Consider the following 24,917-nt stretch of genomic DNA (forward strand, 5'->3'; position numbering starts at 1 on the left):
ATTGTAATAAAATTCTAAGAATTTAATTATATCCAAAAATTTTTAATAAAATTCAAGAATCAAAATTATAATTCAAATTATTTAAATGTTTCGAATATCGTAAAAAATTGAGAAAAATTATTTGTAAATTTCAATTATTTTGAAAATTTCCAGTTAAAATCATGAAAAAAAAAATAATTTTTTCAAATAAAATATTATTATTATTATTATTATTATTATATTTTAATAAAATTCAATAATAAAATTAATATTTAAATTTATTGAGAAAGTCGATTATATTCGAAAAAATTAATAAATTCTTCTATTATAGAAATTACAATTACATTATTTTCAATACAATTTTTAAATATTTCTCGAAAGAATTTAGTTATTTTCAAAAATTTGTAATAAAATTTTGAGAAGAATTCAATTATTTTCAAAAAATTTTAACAAAATTCAATAATCAAATGTTTAATTACAATTATTAAAAGAACACAATTATTTTTAAAATTTGATACAAAAAGTAAAAAATTCCAATAGAGCCACAAAATAAAACTAATTATTCTAATTATTTATTAGAATTAATAAAAAAATCTGCTAATTTAACTTCTATTTAAAAAATAAAAAAAAACAAAATAAATGTTTGGTATCCTAATTATTCTCATACATATATATACAATAAATATTGATGGAATTTGATAATAAATTGCAAATAAGCGAATATAATAAACGATTTTAAATTGTAAAGGGGAAAAATTTGATATTCAGTATTAATTGTTTAATTTTACATTAATTCAACTCGATTGTAAATTCAATGAATATTTATCAATTTCCCTGCAATTATTTCTGTATTATGATTTTAATTTTGAAAATTATAATTAAAGGTATAGTTAAAAATGATTGATAAAATAAAAATATAATATTTTTAAAGTTTTTAATTTTTTTTACATTTATATGAAATCTCTGATAAAATATGATGAGAAAACAAATAGAAAATAAGTATTTGTAATATTATATAAAAAATGTGAAAAATTCTCACTGAATTTTATACGAAAAGTTGATTGTATTGAGTTTTAAAATTTTGTCTCTCAATTTCTCTTCATTTCAAAAGAAAAAGCATTTTTCTTACAATAAACTTCCTCTCTCTTTTACGAAACTGTAAATACTATTCGCAGAAAATGTAAACTATTTCTATTACAAAAATTTCTAAGAAGTATTTTCTTGACTTATTTTTGAAAAATAAAGGCAAAAAAAAAGCTTATAAAATGCTTTTCATTTTGTCTGTAATATAAAAAAATTTAAAATTAAAAATAATTGTAATAAAAATTGTAAACGATAGCAATGATAGTAATTAAAATAAAGTAATAATTAAAATTATAAAATTAAAATTAAAATTTGTAAATTTACTGTCATCAGGCCTTCGGGCAAATTTTCAAAACTCATAAAATATATTTTTTTTTGTTTTCCTACAACCTTGTTGATTGCAGAAATTCATTATTGTTGACTTTATTATTAAGCCTTGACATTGACTGAGCGAAGGTATACGCGCATACTTTATAATCCATATGCAAGATATGCGCAACAAAATGATAAGAAATTGCAATGATGAACTTGCGAAATCCCCTCGGATTGTCTATAAATTTATAGTGATAAAAATATGATAACAAATCATTATTATACTAAGTATGATATTCTTAAATGAAAAACTTGACAAGCACATTTATACTCAAGAGCTCTTGATTATATTTTTTTCCCTTATCAATCGCACACTATGTATATGCGAAAAATTATCATTTATCAATAAAACGTTTTCTTATGCTATCAATTCTACAATACATATTGCAGATAACCAACTATTACAACAATTATTAATTCACATTTCAAAATTGATAAAAAGAACAATTTTCTTTTCTTCGTATTTTATTCTTTTATCCTACAAATATTTTTCTTTTTCGTAAAATTTAAGAATTTGTTTAATTTGTCTCTATTTTTTTTGTACTATTTTTTTTTTATATTTCTTACAATGAAAAAAATGGAGAAAAAACTGATGTTTTTTTTAGATAGAAATTAATTATTTATAACTAGCAAATTTGAATCAGTTAAAAATAACTAATAATAACTGATTTTATTAATTCTTCAATTAAAATAATAAACATTGTCGAAAACTTTTATTTGGAATATTTTGAAATTGAACAGAAATAAATTGTCAATATTTAAATATTTGATAACTTGAATTTTTGATTAATTGTTGTAAAAGATTAATTAGAATTAAAATGAATTTTTATAATTTTGATAGATTTAAATTTTAATTCAAAAATATTTCATGTAATGCAAATAAACCATTCAATTTTTTTATAAGTAGTAAAATTCATCGCAAGAATTAAATTACTTTTTATAAATAATAAAATTTGTCTGGGAAATTCAATAATTTTCTATATTTTAATAAAATTTTTTAAATGAATTAAATTATTTTAGAAAATTGTAATAAAATTCTGAGAAGTATTTAATTATTTTCTAAAAATTTTAATGAAATTCAATAATTAAATGTTTAATTTCAATTATTAAGAAACACGATTATTTAAAAACTTTAAAGAAACTATTCATAAAATCCAAGTATACTTTCGATTAAAATTATAAAAGAAACACTATTATTTAAAAAAAAAATTCAAAGAAATTCTTCAAAAGAATTTAATTACAATTTTTGAAAATTTTAATAAAATTCTTCGCGAGAATTCAATAATTTTCATAAATAATAAATTTCTTCGAAAAAATTCAATTATTTTCAAATGTTTTTAGAAAATTCTTTACAAGAACTCAATTTTAAAAAAATTTTTTCATAACATTCTTTGCAAGAATTCAATTATTTTCATAAATAATAAATTTCTTCGATGGAATTCAATTTTTTCCAAATATTTTTAGAAAATTTTTAACAAGAATTCAATTATTTTCATAAATATTAAAATACTTGGAAGGAATTCAATTTTTTTTAAAATTTTAAATAAAATTCTTCGCAAGAATTCAATTATTTTAAATTATTTTTTGAAAATTATTTACAAGTATTCAATTACTTTCATAAATATAATAATTCTTTGAAGTAATTCTATTTTTTTTTAATTTTTGGATAAAAATCTTCGCAAGAATTGAATTATTTTCATAAATATTCAAATTCTTCGTAGGAATTCAATTTTTTAAACATTTTTTTTGTAGAATTCTACGCAAGAATTCAATTATTTTCATAAATAAGAAAATTTTTTGTCTGAATTCAATTAATTTCATAAATAAGAAAATTTTTTAAAAGGAATTTAATTTTTATTCAATAAAATTCTTTCAAGCAATTCAATGATTTTCAATACAATTTTGATAAAATTTCTCGAAAGAATACAATTATTTTTAAAAATATTATTTAAATTCAATTATTTTTAACAGTTTAGATAAAATTCTGAAGAAAAATTCATTTTTTTAGCGATTTAATAAAATTTTTCATTTGAAATAAATTATTTTCAAAATTTCTAATAAAATTCTTTGAAAACATTAAATTATTTTCAAAAATTTTGTTAAAATTCTTTGAAGGAATTGAATTATTTTCAAATTTTTTGATAAAATTATTAAAAAAAAAAAATTAAGATTAAAAAAATACTGCAAACAGATTTCCGGAATTCAACGATTATTATTAATCGTAAATAATATTATTAATAACAATTATTAATACATAGATTATTTAAATCTTAATCTCACTTAACATCTTTCTACGGATTAAAATTAAAATCGATCGAAATTTAAATTTCATTCTAATTAATTTTCATTTTAACTAATCAAAAATTCAATTTATTGTATGTATCTAAAGAATTAACTTTATTAAAGTCTGTGGTTTTTCATTCTGTCCGTTCGCAGTATGAAGTTAGTTGTTAGTTATCATTTGCGAATTATTATCATGATTTTTTTGTTTGTTTATATTTTTCGTGATGTTTTGACATTTCCGATGTTATGTTATGCGGTAGTGCGGGTGTTTTTAAAAAACGTTAAATTGTGACAAGAATTATTGTGTTTGAAAAATCGTGGAAAAATATCTGGTATCAGGCGAGAGGTTACCGTTTTCAGTGGAAAAAAAACTGTAGATTGGTAAATTCTAATTATTAATTAACTTTATTAAAGTCTGTGGTTTTTCATTCTGTCCGTTCGCAGTATGAAGTTAGTTGTTAGTTATCATTTGCGAATTATTATCATGATTTTTTTGTTTGTTTATATTTTTCGTGATGTTTTGACATTTCCGATGTTATGTTATGCGGTAGTGCGGGTGTTTTTAAAAAACGTTAAATTGTGACAAGAATTATTGTGTTTGAAAAATCGTGGAAAAATATCTGGTATCAGGCGAGAGGTTACCGTTTTCAGTGGAAAAAAAACTGTAGATTGGTAAATTCTAATTATTAATTAAAATTTTCTTCTTAATTAAATCATTTATATTATTTCATTTTATTTTGTTAAATAAAAATCTCGAAATAACTTAAAAACAAATTTTATTCGTATATCTTATTATTATTATTATTATTTTTTTTTTTTTATTTATAATTATAATTGATAATATTTATTGTATTTTGATTTATTATTATTATTGAAAATTTTATGCATTTTTAAAATCTAAAAAAACTGAAATATCGAATTGTCAATAAAAGTTGTATTATTTTCAATTTTCAACGATTATTAATTTTAATTAAAAAATTCAATTTTCCTGAATCAATAAAAAATATCGTTCTAAATTTTATTACATTGGTCGTTTTCGTAAATTACTATTCAATAATATTAATTATTCAAAATAATTAATTTTTTAATATTTAATTTTTCAAAAATTTAATTAATCTTCAATTATTAACTTATACAGTGCAGGATCTAGAGTCTAAATTTTTTGGGAAGAGCGATCCCTTTAGTGTGTGCTTTTTTTGATTGCTATTATGAGTGATAATAGTTCCTGGTTCTTTTATGTTTAAAAAATTGTTCGAAATAATTAATTTTTCAAAAATGAAAAAAAAAAATTCAATTGTTTCAAATTTTAATTAATTTTAAAAAAATGATTTTACACAAAAAATTTATTTATTTTTAAAAATAATTGCAATTCAAAATCTATTTGAATTTAGTATTTTAATAAATTACTTTTTTTATTATGTTAAAAATAAATTGTTTTTTTAAATATTTTATTAATTTTTTACAATATTTGAATTTTAAATAATTCAAAAGTCAATTATTAATTATTCAAAAATAAATCAAACAATTTTAATTAATTCAAAAATAAATTATTCTGTTTTTAATAAAAATTTAATTATTTTGAAATCATTGAAAAATGTAATTGTTCAAAATAATAATTAATTATTCAAATATCAAAAATACAATTAATTCAAAATTAAATTATTTCATTTTAAATAAAAAATTGAAATTAATTTATTGGCACTTACGTAAAAAATAAACGTATTTCTGTGTGTGTTTGTGTGTAGAATTAACTTATAAGTGCTTTCTTTTGCAAGAATTAAACTTATCGTTATCTTCTGTTCAAATAAAATATAAAATGTTAACGTTTTTTTTAACACAATATTATAGAAAATAGATTTTCTAAAAAGAAAAAAAAATAATGAACTTAAAAAAAATACTTTAGGCACCGCCTTTCATTTCAACTATTTAAATACTATCAAGTCTTTTAAAGACTATATAAAGTCTTCAAATCATGAAAAATACATAATAAAAAATTGAATTATTCCGAAATAAAATTCAAAAATCAACAAAACAATCAATTTACAATTAGGGCCATTTGGGGTAATTGTAAACAAGGGATAAATGTAAACAATAGATGTTTCAACTAAATTTACAAATTTAAAAATTAGTTTTAAAAACTTGAAAAAAATTGTTCATAAATTTAAATTACTTTAAAAATATCCAATTAAAATTATTAAAGAAACACAATTATTAAACAAAAAATAAAAAATAATTCTTCAGAAAAATTTAATTAGGGTTTCCAAAATTGATTTAATGATTTTTAGCGAAAATTGAATTATTTTCATAAATAATGACATTTTTTAAAGAAATTCAATGATTCTCAAATTTTTTGCAAGAATTTAAATGAAATTCAATATATTAATTTTAATTAAAGAGGCATTTCACGTCAGAAATATCACGATTTGCAAAGGGTATGCCGATTTTCGCAAAAGTTTGTGGGATTATAGTTCTATATAAGAGACTTCTTTCCCCCAAATTTTTTCAAAAAAAATTCAAAATTGTTGAAGATACGCCATTTTGAATTTTAATATTAATTTTATAAAATTTTGAATATCTCGGAATATTGTTTATGGATTTTTATGAAATTTACACATTTTTCAGGTAAAAGTATGTACTTTAAAATGCAAATAAAGTTAATAAAAAAAAAATTAATTTTTAAATAAAAAATTAAAAAAAATTTTTTAAAACAATTTTTTGTTTATTTACTCCTCTCTGAGAAAAATGTTATTAACATATTTGGATTCCTTATGAATTCACCTTTAATTTCATAAAAAAAAATTGATGGAGACTCAACTGGTTCCAGAGATATTGAATTTTTTGTAAAAAAATAGTCATAGTTACAGCAGCAATGCACGACTGCGGTAACGTACTACGCGACTTGTGCAGTATGGTGCTATGGCGCGGCGACGCTTTTTTTTACAAAAAATTCAATATCTCCGGAACCAGTTGAGTCTCCATCAATTTTTTTTTATGAAATTAAAGGTGAATTCATAAGGAATCCAAATATGTTAATAACATTTTTCTCAGAGAGGAGTAAATAAACAAAAAATTGTTTAAAAAAATTTTTTTTAATTTTTTTATTTAAAAATTAATTTTTTTTTATTAACTTTATTTGCATTTTAAAGTACATACTTTTACCTGAAAAATGTGTAAATTTCATAAAAATCCATAAACAATATTCCGAGATATTCAAAATTTTATAAAATTAATATTAAAATTCAAAATGGCGTATCTTCAACAATTTTGAATTTTTTTTGAAAAAATTTAGGGGAAAGAAGTCTCTTATATAGAACTATAATCCCACGAAGTTTTGCGAAAATCGGCATACCCTTTGCAAATCGTGATATTTCTGACGTGAAATGCCTCTAAAATTAAAAATATTGAAACATAAAATTATTAAAGAAGATAGGAAACAAAAAAGTAAATTACAACTAAATCAAAGAAGATAGAAGAAGAAGATATTAATATAGAGAGAAGATATAAAGATAGAAGATGTTAATTGAATAATTTTATATTTCTAAAAAAAATGTATTTTTCATTCTTTCCAGCATTTCCATTTTTTAAATTTATTTAAAACATTATAACGTCATAATAATAATTAAAATACCCTTAAAAATAATAATAATCATTTTAAAGAATTGCTATTTTAATAGAAAAAATATATTTATATATATATTAAAACATAAAATTATTAAAATATTAAACAAAAAAAAAATATAAACTGCGAACAGATATTTTCAATTAATAAATAAAAATTTTAATTTATTTATATAAAAAAAGAAAATGCAAAAATATATTAATTAATAGAAGATGAAATAATTTCTTTAATGGCATTTGAACCATAATGACGTCACAATTTGTTCACAGCATTTGCTAAAAAATTGTGACATCATAATGGTTCAAATTCGCTGAAAAAATAAAGTTTTAATTATTTAAAATAAAACGTTGAAAAAAAAATGCACGCGCGCTCGCGCGCGTCAGTTTTTGCTAGTAATTAATTAATGTGTCAAATGTTTTAAATTTTGATAACTATATTTAAATTTTATTTGTTGTTAACAAATTTGTATTTTATTGTTACTTATTTTTCAGAAAATAATGAAAATAATAATTAATTATAGTGAAATTGATTGTGAGCCTAAAAATGAAAAAGTATTTAATAAACATTAAATGAAAAGGAGAATTTAATGAGGTTTAAATAGTACACGTTCACCTTAGTTCTCATGATTGAAGATTTGCCATAGTTTACATGCTGGGACATTATTTACCTCTGGAAAGGGATATATAATGAAGGAGGATTGAGACACTGAAGCTTTACGGGTGTGTACATCCTACAAAATACCCGGGAGGCTCATATCCGTGGTGACAATACAAACCGAAACAAACACTTACCGGCACGTGACGTTCACGTGCCCGCCGGGATATATTACATTCCAAATGCACACACACTCGAGGACCGATTAAAGGGGTGTGTGTATACGCACGAAATACGACGAGAGAAGATGACGACGACAACGACAACGACGTCGACGACATTCACGCTTAACGATCTCGTACTTACTCGGATAGGATCATTCTAGTCAGAGATCCATTGTGTTTGGAATAGTGCCTAATTTTCCATCACAACTATATAGAGCCAAAATAGTTTCTCACTTGCGGTTAATTTCATGCCAATTTATGCCTGATAAACGCTATTATCAACTTTTGTCTAACCTCATTTATATATATATATTGATGACGAAGGAAACTTGTTTCACGAATGTTGCCAATTTTACCCTTTTACTGTCTTTCTAAAGGTTCCTATTATCAATTTTTCTGAAAATTTATTAAAATTTCAATTTTTAAATCGATGGAAAATTTCGATAAATTAAAACTTGGATCGCATCAGCATCTCTTCACTCTTATATTAATAATCGTATTTCGGTAATCTGTTCGCAGTTTGAATGAATTTAAATTAGTTGTTTGCTTTTTTCTTTCTTAATTTTTTAAATAATTTTTCTTTTTAAATATTTTCAATTTTAAAATTAATGTCATGAAAAATATTAAATTTTTGCAAAGAATGTTATGAAAAAATTTGAGAATAATAGAATTCCTTCCAAGAATTTGATTATTAATTATGGAAATAATTTAATTCTTACGAAGGATTCATATAAAAAAAATTTTTAGAAAATTGAATTCTTGTAAAGAATTTTTTAAAAATATTTGAAAAAAATTTAATTTCTTCGAAAAAATTTATTATTTATGAAAATAATTGAATTCTTGCGAAGAATTTTATTTAAAAAATTTTTTAAAAAAATTGAATTCCTTCCAAGTATTTTAATATTTATGAAAATAATTGAATTCTTGTAAACAATTAACTAAAAATATTTGAAAATAATTGAATTCTCGAGAAGAATTTTATTCAAAAATGAAGAAAAAAAAGAATTTTTTCAAAGAATTTTTATATTTATGAAAGTAATTTATTTTTTGTAAATAATTTTCTTAAAATAATTAAAAATAATTGTATTTCTTCAAAGAAATTTATTACTTATGAAAATAATTGAAGTTTTGCCAAAAATTTAAAAAAAAAAAAAAAAACAATTTCAATATTTATGAAAATAATTGAATTCTTGTAAAGAATTTTCTAAAAATATTTGAAAATAACTGAATTCTGTCGAATAATTTCAATATTTATGAAAATAATTGAATTCTTGTAAAGTATTTTTTAAAAAAAATTTGAAATTAATTGAATTCTATCGAAGAAATTTATTATTTATAAAAATGATTGAATTACTGCTGAGAAATTTTTGAAAATAATAAAATTTTTTGAAAGAATGTTATTAAGAATTTTTTAAATAATATAATAAATAAATAAATAAATAAATAAATAAATAAATAAATTAATTAATTAATTATAATTAATTAATTAATTATTATTAATTTAATCGAAAAATTATATTAAAACGTTTAAAAATAATAATTTCTTAATAGAATTTTATCAAAATTGTTAAAATTGAATTGCTATTAAAATTGTTGAAAATAATCGAATTTAATTAAAATTGTTAAAGATAATTGTATTCTTTAGAGAAATTTTATTAAAATTGTATTGAAAATAATTGAATTCCTTCTCAACCTGAAATGATTGAATTTAAAAAAAAAATTACCCAAATTTTGCAAAATAATTAAATTTCTTGCTAGTACAAAAAATTGCAAATTCTTTCTAACTCACAATTATTTAACGTTTCATTTATAATTTGATTAAATAAGTTAATGTTTGAAATTTTTGTTATTAATTAATAATCATTTGTCTTTTTTCTTCTTTTAAATCCTTGTGTTTAGATTAATTAAGCACATTTTGTATCTAACTTTACAGGAACTTTTCTCATTTCAATTGCAGATGAAAGGAAATTCCTCTTCTTTGAGAACACATCTTCTGTTGCCTTTTGAAAGACGACAGAACTTCCGTTTCAATCTAATAAATACATATTATCAAAGTAAATGAAAACTTTATTGTCTCATATAAGAAAAAAAATACTCAGTCAATTGGTATTTGCCTCAAATACCGAAGTTTATTAATTTATTTTATAAACTATTATTCGAATAAAACTTATTGAATTCAATTATTTCTATTTTCTCTCCAACGTTAATGTCGATTATTTAAAAATTCAAATTTTCTAAATTTTCAATTTGAAATTCAATTATTTATAAAAATTGTAAACATAACTCTTATAAAATTCAATTATTTTTCAGATTTTAAAGTAAATCTGTTTATCAAATAATTTATTCAATTATTTTCAAAATTTTAAATAAAATAAAAAAAAAAATTTTTATTATTTTCAATTAAATTTCTCGAAAGAATTCAATTAATTTATAAATATTTCAATAAAATTTAATAATTCACTTTTTAATCTAAATTATTAACAAACACGATTATTTAAACAAAATCTGAGAGAATTTCTTCGTAAAATTCTCAAAAGAATTCAATTATTTTAATAAATAACAAAATTCTTCGAAAGAATTCAATTATTTTCCAATAATTTTAATAAAATTCAATAATTAAATTTTTAATCTAAATTTATTAACAAACACGATTATTTTAAAAAAAACTTGAGAGAATTTCTTCGTAAAATTTAATTTTTCGTAACTTTCGAAATTTGCAATTCAAAATATTAAAACAAAATCAATTACTTAAAAAAAATTCAAAGAAATAACAAATTTTGCGTAAGAAGTCAATTATTTTCCAAAATTCTGATAAAACTCTTTAGAAGAATTTATTTTCAATAAGTACATTAATTTTCAAATTCAAAACATTTAAATAAAATAAATGTTTGCACAAAAAATGTAAAAAAGTATAAATATCAGCGTGAGTTCAAGGCCTTCGACTAAAATTTAAAAAGTTTAAATAATTTTAATTAAAAATTTTCCTCCCTATTGAATATACATAATTCTTCACTTTTAATAAGTATTTCTCTCTTTCTCTTTATATATGAAACGAAAAAAAAGAAAAAGACTACAGAGAATGCGATTATTTATTCATGGCCGATTTAAAGTGGTAACTTGTTTATTTCAATTGGCGTATCGAAATAATGCGAGGAGAGACTAAATGCTATGAGTGGATTTCCATTGCATTTTAATCCCCTCTCTGGATTCTAAACGACAATGTGAAGGCAACTCTTGTCGTTTAGGGTGAGAATATTGCATTCCTCGATCGTGACGAAGATAACAGCTGCTCTCCAAACCCTTAACATTTTCTATCTGCCCTCGAATCTTCACTATAGTGCTTAACTGGTCTTAATTTTTCTCGCATGCGAGATCACAACATTTTTTTTTCTTTTTTAATTAAAAAAAGAAAAAAAAAAGAAAAGAAAAGGAAACTTGATGGTAAACAAGTGGAAATTCAAGTTTCATTATTCCGTCAGGGGAAAAACATTGTAAAAGTTAATCAACAAATGTCAGGATGTATTCGTTTAATCAAATTGTTTTATCTTTTATCAATATTGCTTGTAGTTTGGCTGCAAGTGTCAACCTTATCAGCGCTTTGCAATTAGACGCGAAATAAAACTATTCGTTTATGTAAGAAAATGTAAATGTTAATTTTTTTAATGTTTATAATTTTATGAGACTTATTATTGTATTTAAATTCGAATTTATTTATCGAATTTATTAAATTCGGTAAAGATATTAATTACAGTCAATCAAATTTAATAGATTCGTTAAATTTAAGAAGTTTGTTTTTAATAATTTCAATAAAATTCAACTCAATTTTTTACAGGAAAAAATTGAAATTTTTTTTATAACAAATCCTTTTAGTCGATTCAATTTTTTTTCATGAAAAAAATTAATATTTTTTAATGAATATTTTGCAAAACCTGTACAAAACAATTTTGTCAATTCAATTTTTTTCCAAAACTTGAGATTTTTAGTCTCCAGTTAGCAAAAAAATTTTGCAAATTAGTTTTTTTTAAATTAAATTTCTTTACAAAATACTTGTTGTCAATTAAATTTTTTTACAAATAAAAAATTGAAAATTTATTTTACAAAATTCTTTTAGTCAATTCAGTTTTTTTATAGGGAAAAAATTGAAAATGTTTCCATAAAACTAAGATTTTTAATCTCTAGTTAGCAAAATTTAGTTTAAAAAAATACTTTTAGTCGGTTCAATTTTTTTCCTATAAAAAAATTGAAATTGAACCAATTTAAAATTCTTTTAGTCAATTCAATTGTTTCATAGGAAAATAGTTGAAAATATTTTCTGAAAATTGTAATTTTTAGTCTCTTATTAGAAAAACCAAATTTACAAAATACTTTTTGCTAATTAAATTTGTTAACAAAAATAAAAATTGAAAATTTATTTTACAAAACATTTTTAGTCAATTAAATTTTTTTTGCAGAAAAAAGATATTTTTAGAGTTTATTATTTAGTCTAAACAATACTTTTAATCGATTCAACTTTTTTCCTATGAAAAAATTGAAATTGAACCAATTTAAAATTCTTTTAGTCAATTCAATTGTTTCATAGAAAAATAATTGAAAATATTTTCTGAAAATAAAAATTAAATTTTTTTGCAGAAAAAAAAATATTTTTAGGGTTTATTTTGAAAAATTCATTACAAAACACTTTTTGTCAATTCAAGTTTTATAAACAGGAAAAAAATTGAAAATTTTGTTTAGGAAATTCGTTTAGTCAATTTAATTTTTTACAGAAAAAAATTAATACTTTTAGTGCTTATTTAGCTTATTTAAAAACAGTAAAAAAATACTTTTTGTTAATTCAATTTTTTTACAGAAAAAAATTGAAAATTTAGTTCAAAAAATACTTTTTGTCGATTTAATATTGTAAAAAAAAAAGGAAATTCAATACTTTTAGTGCTTATTTAGCAAAAACAGTAAAAAAAAAACTTTCTGTCAATTCATTCTTATTTCCAGGAAACAAAATTAAAAATACCTATTTTCACAAAATTGAGTTTCTAGTTATCAAAACCAGTCTGCAAATAATATTTTTTGTAAATTCCACTGCTTTCTTTTTCAGAAAAAGAAATATTCATCCCCTGGGGGTAAGGATTCGCAGGAAAAAAATCAATATTAATATACTGAAGTGTGCTTTATTATATTATAAATCTATCATTTTGACACATTTACTAATAATCTACAGGAATGAGTTTTTTAGTATTAAGAATTATGCCATTGTTTCGTGGTCGATATCTAAACATTCACGGTGATGCCTGGTATCTTCTATTAATAGAAGACGTGGAATTAAATATGCATCAAACAATACGAAACCATCACTTCCATATTTCATCACGATAAGAAAAAAAAAATTCAGAAGGGAAAAACAAATCTTTGGTTATTTTTACAAGCTAGATTCTCTGCGTACTTTCTCTCTTTCTCTCTCTCTCTCTCTCTCTCTCTCTCTCTCTTTTTTTAGATATTCGCAGCTTTTATCATCACAATAAAAAATGTCCCATTCACAATCGAAAATCAGAAAAGAAAAAAAGAAAAGAAAATTAAAAAAAGGATGAAATTTTGTCTTTTGAAAACAAAATTACAATCTTTTGTGTCTAATATTTTTAAAATTGCTAGTACTTGTCAAGATACATTTTGTTGCAGAATTTCTTATCACATGTTTTGTAAATCTGAAATGTTGACGTCACACACGTGTCTTATAAAGGAATAAAAGAAAACCTATCATTATCTAAATCAAAAGTTCAATTTTTTTTCATTTAATAATTTTCCAGAATTTCAGGCCTCGGATCGAGTTTAAGGAGCAGAAAAAAGTTGAAAAAAAGTTTAGTAGATTCAAATTACAAAAAGAAGTTGAAAAAGTCTTTTATTTCATTCAGAGTTGTAGCAAATATTTTTTTTTCTATTTCCCTGATTTTTCCTAAGGAAAAATTTGAAAACTTTGAAAAGAACAATTTTTTAACTTTTTCCCTTATAATTATTAATAATTAATTAATTATTAATAAGAATTGAACTTATTAATAAGTTCAATTCTTAGTTTTTATAAAATTTTCCAATTATTTTCTGTTTTTTTTCTCAAAAAACGAATCATAATAGAAATTTATTCTTTAAATAAATAGAAATATTCAAAAAATTATAATTTGAAACTTTCTAAAATTTATTTATTTTTTTTCAAATTGCAATTAAAACTTCTTCAAAATTCAATTATTTTATTGAATTTTTAACTGAAATTCTTTTTTAAATCAATTATTTTTAATATTTTTGAGAAAATTCTTCAAGAATTTAATTATTAAAAAAAAAGAAGAAATTCGTCTAAAATTCAATTACTTTCAAATTTTCAATTCAATTTTAAGAATTTTCAATTATTTAAAAGTTTTGTTTGATTAAATTTATCAAATGAAAATTTCTGAAAATACAAATTTTGAGTTACTTTGATTAACAATTCTAAAGAACTTAGTTTTTTAAAAAACTGTAGTTCAAACTTTTTTGAAATTATAGTAGAATTTTTGAATATTATTTAATACTCAAAAATTTAATTAATTTTAAACAAATTGAGATTGAATGTTATTTAATATTCAAAAAGTTCAATTAATTTTAACAAAAATAGTATTTAATATTCAAATATTCAATTAATTTCGAGTAAATAAAATTGAATGTTATTTAATATTCAAAAGTTCAATTACTTTCAAAAAATAGTATTTAATATTCAAAAATTTAATTATTTTCAAGAATTTAGTATTTAATATTCAAAAATTCAATTATTTTCAAGAATTTAGTATTCAATATTCAAAAATTCAATTACTTTAAAAAAATAGTATTTAGTATTCAAAAATTCAATTATTTTCAAGAATTTTGTATTCAATATTCAAAAAATTTTTAAAAATAATATTTAATATTCAAAAATTCAATTACTTTCAAACAAATCGAATTGAATATTATGTATCAGTCAAAAATTCAATTATTTATAAAAAATATTATACAGTATTCAAAAAGTTGATTAATTTCAAAAAAAATTTAAATTAAATTTCTTTAGAATTTTTTATTCAAGTTACAAAAAATTCAAATATTTAAAAATTTCAATTTGAAACTTTTTGATAGTAAATGATTTCTAAACAAAATTTTTTTACTACAATCTTTTCCAATATTTATTTATTTTCCAGAATTTTAAATCAAAATTATTCTCTAAATCAATTATTTTTAATAATTTTTTAGAAAATTATTCGGGAATTGAACTTATTTAAATACAAAACATAATTTTTTAAAAATAAAAATTGCAAACTGCAATTCTTTCTGAGTTTAAAAAAAATTTGTGAAGGTAGGCAAAAAAAAAGAAAATTTAAAGTCTTCAGTATTTTTAAATACAAAAGAAACAAATTTTGGGCAACATTTCTAGAAATTAAATTTCTTTCCCACTACTTAGGATAAAAATTCTTCTGAATTTTTGTGATTTTCCCGACTTGCGGCAACTCTGTTATTGGCAAAATTCATAAAAATGTAAATACGAGTCTATAACTCAAAAATAAATATTCAAAAATATTTAAAACTAAATTTTTTAAACTTTTTTTAAATTTTGAACAGAACTTTCACTTTTTTAATTTTCTTTGTGTAAAAAATACTTGTTAAACTATAACAAAATAAATTTTGAATTCAAGGCTTTTTTAGGTATTAAATTAAAACAAATAATGGTTTAGTACTCAAAATTGGTTCTAAATTAATAACACGTTCGTAATTTGACAATTATTTTTTTACACAGAAAAGAAAAATCTGATTTATGCTCTTACTTACAAAAAGAAGTAAGACTCTTTTTAAAAAAAAAAATTAACTATTACAGATATTTTTATAATATAAAAATCGAAATACGCTGCATTTTATACCGAAAAAATGATATTTTGTTGCATTATTTGAAACAAAAGTCAAAAAAGTCACAGTAAGCAAAAAGTATTTGCACTTTTCGGAAATACAGTCAGAAAAAGTCCAAAAAGTACTTAAACAAAAATCCGAGGTCTGGAATTTATAATTTTTTAATTATCAAAATACTAAAAATATTAATAAGTTTATTAAAAAAAATTTGAAATCATTTACTACAATAATTGTTTACGAATCAAGAAAAATTACAGAATTTTAATACAAAACTTCCTCTTGAGGAAGCAAAACAAAAAATTGTTTTTTTTTCTTTCAAAAAAGATAATATTTCTCCCCTTTTACATTCTTTGTTGAAATAAAGAGAAAAAATTATTTCGACTTTGGTTGCGCATACGTAAACGTATATATTATATCCTATATAATAACTAATAGGTACTACTTCACCATATGTACACTAAACGTCCACTTTGGATTCACATGAACCACATACCGTACTGAAAAAAGTCTTATGCGATCCACAATGAAAAAAAGTCCATGAAATATCAAGTGCTATGCACATATTGGATCAAGAACTGTATTTACAGTGCGCCTATTATTAATTTCTAGTATATATATATATATATGTATATAAATAAATTATAGACTGACAATCTTACATCGATTTAAAGACAATCTTTCCTACAAATTCTTCGCATTCTTCTATTTAACATTCATTGTCAATTATTTTTTTTTTCACTTTTTTTTCTCTCTCACAAACTCACGAAATTATTATTCATACACTTATTGTACTAATAAAACATGTCGATGTTAAATAAATTAAAGGGAATCGTTAAAAAGTTATTCTTTGCGAAGAGTTGGCAAAACGAAACATGATTTTGAAAATTAAATTTCGAAATTGAGTAATTTTGTTAAAATCAGTTTGGGAAATTAAATTACAGTTAATTGTATTTTTTTTGGTAAACAAACTGTAATTAAATTAGAGTTAATTGTATTTTTTTTTTTTTTTTTTGAAAAACTGTAATTAAATTAGAGTTAATTGTAAAATAACTAATTAAATAATAGTTAACATTATTCATTGAAGAAAAATATATACACAATTAATTCTATTTTTGGTAGAAATAATACAATTGCTTGTAGTTTTTGTAGAAAATAAATTTCGGTAAATTGCAGTTTTTGTAAGCAAAAAATAAACTTAATTGTATTTTTCTTTAATGCAAAAAATACAGTTAATTGCAAATTTTTGGATCAAAAAAGTACAATTTAAATTTTTAATTGTATTTTTCTGGTTAAAAAACTATAATTAAGTTACAGTTAATTGTATTTTTATTGTAAAAAACTGTAATTAATTAAAGTTAACTGTAGTTTTTGTAGAAAAAAATACGTATTTTGTTTAAAATTGTTTTTTTACAATAAAAATACAATTAACTGTAACTTGATTACAGTTTTTTTTAAACAAAAAAAATAGAATTGAAAATTGTATTTTTATAAGAAAAAATACAATTAATTGTCACTTTTGTAGAAAAAAATATTTAGTATTTATTCTGGAAAAAATACAGTTAATATTGCACTTTTTATTCGAAAAATGCAGTTAATTGTATTTTTTTTGTTTTTGTAGAAGAAAATACAGTTGATTGTATTTTTTTAAAAGAAAAAATGTAATTATTTGCAATTTTTGGAAAAAAAATACAATTTGAAGTTTTTGTAGGAAAAAATAGAATTAATCACAGTTTTTGTGGAGTAAATTCAATTAATTGCAATTTATAGAGAAGAAAATACTGTTAATTGCAATTTTTGTAGAAAAAAATACAGTTAATTGTAATTTTTGTAGAAAAAATTACAGTTAATATTATTTACTCTAGAAAAAATACAGTTATTTGAAGGTTTTGCAGAAAAAATACAATAAAATTGTATATTTGTAGAACAATATTACAGTTAACTCTATTTATTATAGAAAAAAATTCAATTAACTGATTAATTTTTCAAATTTAAATAAAAACGACAGTGTGTCTAACAAATTTACAAGTTGTGCCCCTTTTTCAAAGAGTGGAATATAACTTAAGTCAAATCTTTTTCTCTAAAGTCTCTTAAAATTTTCTGCCACTTTTTCGAGTAATCGGAAGTTTGTAAATTGAAAACAATTAATTTTTAAATTATATTTCAAGTAAATATTCTTAATTTTTTAAATAATTGAATTTTATGCAATTTTATGAAAATAAATTTTATATTTCAAAGAATTTTATTCACAATTATTTGAAAATAATCGTATTTTTGAATAAAAATGTAAAAAAAATGTTTTGAAAATAATTGAATTGAACAAGGGGAAAAGTAAAAAAATTTTCTGGAAATCAGAATAAAATAAAACATTTTTTTTCGTACTTTGAATCGATTTTTACGTTTTAAATTCGATCCGAGGTGAAAAAGTAAACAATTTTTCTGGAAATCAGAATAAAATTAACTTTTTCCGTACTTTGAATCGATTTTTGCGTCTTTAATTCGATCCGAGGTCTGATAAAAGCTAAAAATATATGAAATAAATAAAAAATATTTCATTTTTCAAAACTTATAAAATAAAAGAAGTTTTTTTCATAATTCCAAGAAATTAAAGAAATTTCATGACTTTTCAAGACGAAAATCAATTTCATTACTTTTCTCTGATTGTTAGACACTCTGTTATTTTAAAAAAATTTTGGTATAAAAAGAAATTAGTTAAAAAACATATTTATAAGCTATAAGTAAAAAAAACATCGAATATTTTCTTTTTCTCGAAACGAAAATTACTAGAATTTTTTTTCCCCACACGATTTTATTAATATAAAAAACAAAAAAGTGAGGGGAAAATATTTTTCATGTCATTGAATATTATATATAAAATAATATTTTTTTGGACATTATATTACACATGTTTGAAAAAAATAATGTTAAGTTCTAGTCACAATTGTTCAAAAATGTACAATCTTACATTTTGGTTTTTTTTAAAGGACATTCAATTTAAAGACGGATCCTATGAGTTTCAACATTCAGGACATATTGCACTTTTTGTATTTTTTAATTGTAAATTTTCAACTTAAATGTTGTATATATATTATTTATATTTATATTTATATTTATATATGCTATGTAACAAAAATAAATTAACAAATTCATTTCTTCTTTTTTTTTGGTATCTATTTGCGTTAGAATTTTTCAAAGAAAAATAGAAGAAAAGGAAATTAATTCTTTTTCAGAAAATGCTTTGGTTTCAAATACTTTTCGAAAGTTGAGAAGAGCCAGAGATAAATATTGGAAATTATGGTATTAAATTAAACCAGTAGATTGCTTTGTGATTTTATTTAAATTTATATGAAAAGTATCATTGCAATTTTATTTCTGGCTCCATTTTTGTGGATTAAAAATAAAAATTGTTTGGTATTGGAAAATAATGCAAAATTGCAGAAATCATTCACCAAAATAAAATATATTTCTATATAATTATTTCTGCTTCGTGTGTTAATTAAAATAAATTAAAATACTGAAATTAATTAAAAGAGAAGGAAATATTGTATTAATCTTTTAATAATTTTCCAATTTACCTAATTGAAAAATAAATTTTTGTCATCGATATTATTTTAATACGAAAATAATTTATTTTCCAAAATTTTTTTGCTAATTTAGAACAAAAGTTTTCGTATAGTATTTTTACTCGTTTAATTTCTTATCATTTTTATAACAAGGTTTAAACTTTCCAATAAACAAAATACTTTTTATTACAAATATTTTCCAAATTTACTGCTTGCAATAAAAGTTAAAGACTTAAATTTTACATTTAGAAATTTTATAATTAATTTTCTTAAAAGTGACGGAAAATATAATTCTGAAAAAATGAAAATTTAATTTCAAGGAGAAATAAATCAATTTTGTTCTTCATTTCAATGCTCAGAACTTTAGGATCATTAATATTGTTCTTTAACTATTTTAATTGAAATAAATAAATGAATTCTTTTTTATTATAGTTTGTGAACTGTTTTCGATGTTTTCGTTAACAAAGCGAATAGAAATAAGAAAAATTTTGAATTTAAATAAAAAGAAAAATCTACAGGAAGAAAATAATTGTTTAATATACAACTAACAAATTTTTATTGTTATCGTTATTGCAAAATTTCGTTCTCAAAACAAATTTTACAATTTATTATCTAACTAGAAAATGTTACACGATATTTAATTTATTATTCTTACGCAAATTACAAAATTTTTTATTTTTAAATGTAAATTTCAATTTTTCAATAATTTTAAATTCAAATTTTTCTAAATCCACTTATTATTGTTTATTATTTTCAAAAATTCAATTATTTTCATAAATAATAACGATCTTTGAAAGAATTCAATTATTTTAATGGATAATAAATTTCTTCGGAGGACTTGAACTATTTTAATTTTTAATAAATATCTTGATAAAATTTAATTTTTTTAAAAAAATTTCTATCAACTTTTTCGAAAAAATTCAATTATTTTCTAAAATTTTAATAAATTCTTCTAAACAATTCAATAATTTTTATAAATAATAAAATTCTTCTCATAAATTCAATTAATTTCAATAAAATTTATAAATAATATTATAAATAATTATTAACAGACACAATTATTTTAAAAAGTTAAAAAAAATTTTGTTTAATTTTAATTTAATTATTTTCAAAATTTTCAATTAAAAATTATTCAATTTATAAATATCATTTTTTTCAAAAAACTTTTGAAAAATTTAATTATCTATCAATAATTTTATTAAAACTTAAGAGTCAAATTATTAATTACAATTATTAACAAAATTAATTATATTCAAAAAATTAAAGAAATTTTCTGAGAGAATTCAATTATTTTCAATATTTTCATGAAATTCTTTGAATGAATTAAATTATTTTCATAAATTGTAACAAAATTCTGAGAAGAGTTTAATTACTTTATGAAAATTATAAATTGTCACAATAATCAAATGTTTTGTTTCAATTAAACACAATTATTTAAAAAACTTGAAAGAAATTCTTCATAAAATTCAATTACTTTCAAAATTTTCAATTAAAATTATTAAAAAAAACTCCATTATTTGCCAAAAAATTAAAACAAATTGTTCAAAAGAATTTAATTGGAATTTTCGAAAATTTAAATAAAATTCTTCACAACAATTCAATTATTTCCCAAAACAATAAAATTTTTCGTATAGAAATTCAATTATTTTCAAATTTTTTTAATATAATTCTTTATAAGAATTCAATTATTTTCATAAATAATAAAATTTTTCAAAGGAATTCAATTTTTTTCGAAGTTTTGATAGAATACTTGCAAAACATCAATTATTTTCAAAAAGAATAAATTTCTTCGATAGGATTCAATTATATTCAAATGTTTTTTTAAAAATCTTTACAATAATTAAATTATTTTCTCAGAAATAATAAAATTTTTCGAATGAATTCAATTTTTTTCGAACTATTGATAGAATATTTGCAAAACATCGATTATTTTCAAAAATAATAAAATTTCTTCGATAGAATTCAATTATTTTCAAATGTCTTTTAATAATTCTTTACAAGATTTCAATTATTTTCAGAAATATTTAAATTTTTCAAAGAAATTCAATTCTTTTCGAACTTTAGATGAAATTTTTGTCAAAAATTCAATTATTTTCATAAATAATAAATTTTTTCGATAGAATTCAATTATTTTCATAAATATTAAAATTCTTCGAAGGAATTCAATTCATTTTAAATTTTTTGCAAAAATCCTTTACAAGAATTCAATTATTTTCATTAATAATAAAATTATTCGAAAAAAATTCAATTATTTAAAAATTTTTTGAAGAAAATGTTTGTCAATAATTCAATTATTTTCTAAAATAATAAAATTCTTCAAAGAAATTCAATTATTTTTAATTTTCTTGATAAAGTTCTTTGCAAGAATTCATTCAATGGTTTTCAATACATTAATTTAAAAATGAAAAACAATTGGAAAGAAAAATTATTTAAAAATTTAGGAAACCAAAAAGTAAACGAGTAAATTACCGTAATTTCAATGATTATTAATATAGATTATTTTTGAAATTTATTATTTTACCAGCAGAACAAAACTGTCGATTGCTTTCTTCTTTATATTATTATTTATTATTTAATTAATTTTTTCAAAATTGTATTGAAAATTGTATTCAAAATTGAAATTGAATTAAAATAAATTACCAAAGTTTAGTAGATAAAATTATTAAAAATAAAATAAATAATAATAGAAAATTTGAATTCTGAAATCTCTGAAATATTGTTAGAACAAAATAAATTTGTTAGTGTATAAATTATTAATGATAAATCAGATTAACGATCTACCATTTTCTCCTTTTTTTTTGCATTATTTTCCAATATTGTAAATTATTTTTAATCCAGTTTATCACTCGACCCTTTTCAAAAAGGAAAAAGAAAACGGAGAAAGAAAACGAAAAAAGGGGAAGAAAAAGAAAAAAGAGGAAGGAAACGAAAAAAGGGAAAAAACCAAAAAAGAGAAAAAGGCGAAAAATAGAGAAAAAATACGAAAGGAAGCGAAAAAAAGAGAAGACAAAAAAAAACCAGAAAAAACAAAGAAAAACGAGAACAAGAGGAAAAACGAATGAAAGAACAAAAGAGAGAAATAAATAAATATCGAAAGTCAAAAAAAGCTCGAAGAAGAACAAAAAGGAAAAAAAACAAAAGAAATTCGTTACAGTATAAAAAATCCGCTTTAAATCAACGGTGAAAATGCCGACGCTTGACTTCTAATTTCCCGATGTTCCGACGGACTCAAATCAAGCAATCCACCAACAACATTTTGTTCGCTACCAACTTGTTTTCCAATTAATGCATCAATACTGAAACTCCTCTTCTTATCAATAACAACAGACGACGCAGTATTAGCACTACTAGGCATCGATGTCCTCGGTACAGGATTAATTTGCCTAATTGATGGCGGCGCAGTTATTGCCACTGGCTTATAAAGCGGTGGCGGTGGTTCCAAAAAATTTCTCAACTTCAACGCATCCAATGCCGACGATGGAAAGTCCAATAGCGGCAATCCCGATGGTGTCGCTAAATAAGGATACGGTATACCACCAGGATGACCTCCACCAGTACACGAACTCCTATCACCACCACAAATAGCGAATGTCGCCATTATTGCTCGATCTCGCAAAACATAGTGAGGTGGTGGCCTCTTATAACGTTTTCGTCGCCTCAAAAAACTCCCATTATCAAACATATCCTCAGCAAGTGGATCCAATGTCCAATAATTTCCCTTGCCCGGATTTCCCGGCTCCCTTGGAATCTTTATAAAACAATCGTTCAACGATAAATTATGCCTAATTGAATTTTGCCAGGCGGGAAATTTGTCGTGATAATAAGGGAACCTGGTCATGATAAATTCACAAATACCACTGAGTGTTAATTTCTTTTGTGGCGATTGTAATATTGCCATTGTTATCAGGGCAATATATGAATACGGCGGTTTTATCAATGATGAGGATAATTTATCTGACGAATAATTTGTACCCTGATTATTATTATGATGATGATGATTCTTTGAATTCGTTGACATTGAATAGTTTTTCTTGTAATTTTTATTATTACGATTTCTTGATGAAGCAGAGACTGTTGATGGTGTTATGGGACTTGTCGATGGTTCCGGTGATAAATCCTGTTTATCGAGACTCACTGGATCGACAATCATGCTACTGCTGTCCGAATCACGATCACTGTCCATACAACCATCGCACGATGCGTTTGACATCATGTTCATCTCCATATTCAGCATTGATGCGTAACGATGATTATTCGGAGAATTCACCACTGGTGTCAGTAGACCGGGGTTTTGCACTTGACTCGAATTTAACATTTCGAGGCCGTACACTTTTTTTTCAAACTTCTTTTTTTTTTTCTTCCTTAAAGAATCTTCACAGAATCACAGATTCCTCTTCTTCACAGAAAAAAAAAAAAAGTTCATTAAGAGCTCAAGGAATACTCGTCATTTTCCCTCGATAGACCCTAATACGACTGTTAATGTTGTCAATGTTATCTCTACGCTATCATCTCTCTCTCTTAGGTTAATAGTTTGTTTCCTTAGTGATAAGAAATTCTTTTTTTTTTCTCCCCCTTGCACCGCCCCGGGGGGAAAAACTTTATATTGTCACGTTGCACGTTACTCTGGTTCACTTTTTGAATCTCAAGTTTACGATTTCTCACAATTGGACATTTTTTTCTAATCAATTTCATCTTGTTATTTTGCAACACAAGCACCAATATTGAGACATTAGTAAAAAATGAAAAAAAAAAGAAAACACTTTTTTTCGTGAGTAAAATGAAAATCACGGTGAAATTCCAAAAATAGTGAACACAATTGTCAGGAATGAGGAAATCCGTATTACTATTGATGATGAGTTAACTGTAAACGTACCTCTATGACTGGAAGGGTATTCGCGAATTGATTTGAAAGCCTCCTTCGTTCGGGGGCGGAACGTGGGGCGGAGACTTTTCTCCCCACTTTTTGAGAATGTGGGGGAGGGTGTCAGCCACCCTTGTGAAAGGCTTTGCGGGAGATTAATCCCGAGTGACGGTAGGGGTGGCAGAGCTAGGAAAATAGCAAGATAGATAAAGGATCTCTCTCTCTCTCTCTCTCTCTATATAAGGGAGAGAGGATGAAATTGTAGCACTCTGGGGGCTGCTTTGCTTTGAACGCGAGACGATAAGAGAATGTAGGTGTACAATGGTTCCGGTCGTGTCGACAAAGGCGACCGCTTAGAAACTGTCAACGAGAAATTGAGCCAAGAGAGAGAAAGAGAGAAAGTACACGTATACATATACGTACAGATTGTAAAAGATTGAGAAACTATTTTTCTTTTTCTT

The 24,917-nt window shown here is 21.8% G+C and overlaps 1 protein-coding gene across 1 annotated transcript; it reads right to left on the reverse strand.

The window, feature by feature from the left end:
• Positions 1 to 22,664: 22,664 nt before the first annotated feature.
• On the reverse strand, positions 22,665 to 24,468 carry LOC122499569 (forkhead box protein D1-like). Its single transcript, XM_043608012.1, has one exon. The coding sequence runs from the start codon at positions 23,908 to 23,910 to the stop codon at positions 22,765 to 22,767; it is 1,146 nt and encodes a 381-aa protein (XP_043463947.1). The 5' UTR covers positions 23,911 to 24,468; the 3' UTR covers positions 22,665 to 22,764.
• Positions 24,469 to 24,917: the final 449 nt, after the last annotated feature.

The sequence above is a fragment of the Leptopilina heterotoma genome, unplaced genomic scaffold (assembly GCF_015476425.1).
Source record: "Leptopilina heterotoma isolate Lh14 unplaced genomic scaffold, ASM1547642v1 Lhet_101, whole genome shotgun sequence".
Lineage (NCBI taxonomy): Eukaryota > Metazoa > Arthropoda > Insecta > Hymenoptera > Figitidae > Leptopilina > Leptopilina heterotoma.

Coding starts and splice junctions, on each gene's coding strand:
- LOC122499569 (XM_043608012.1), bottom strand. CDS start 23,910: ATGTTAAATTCGAGTCAAGTGCAAAACCCCGGTCTACTGACACCAGTG.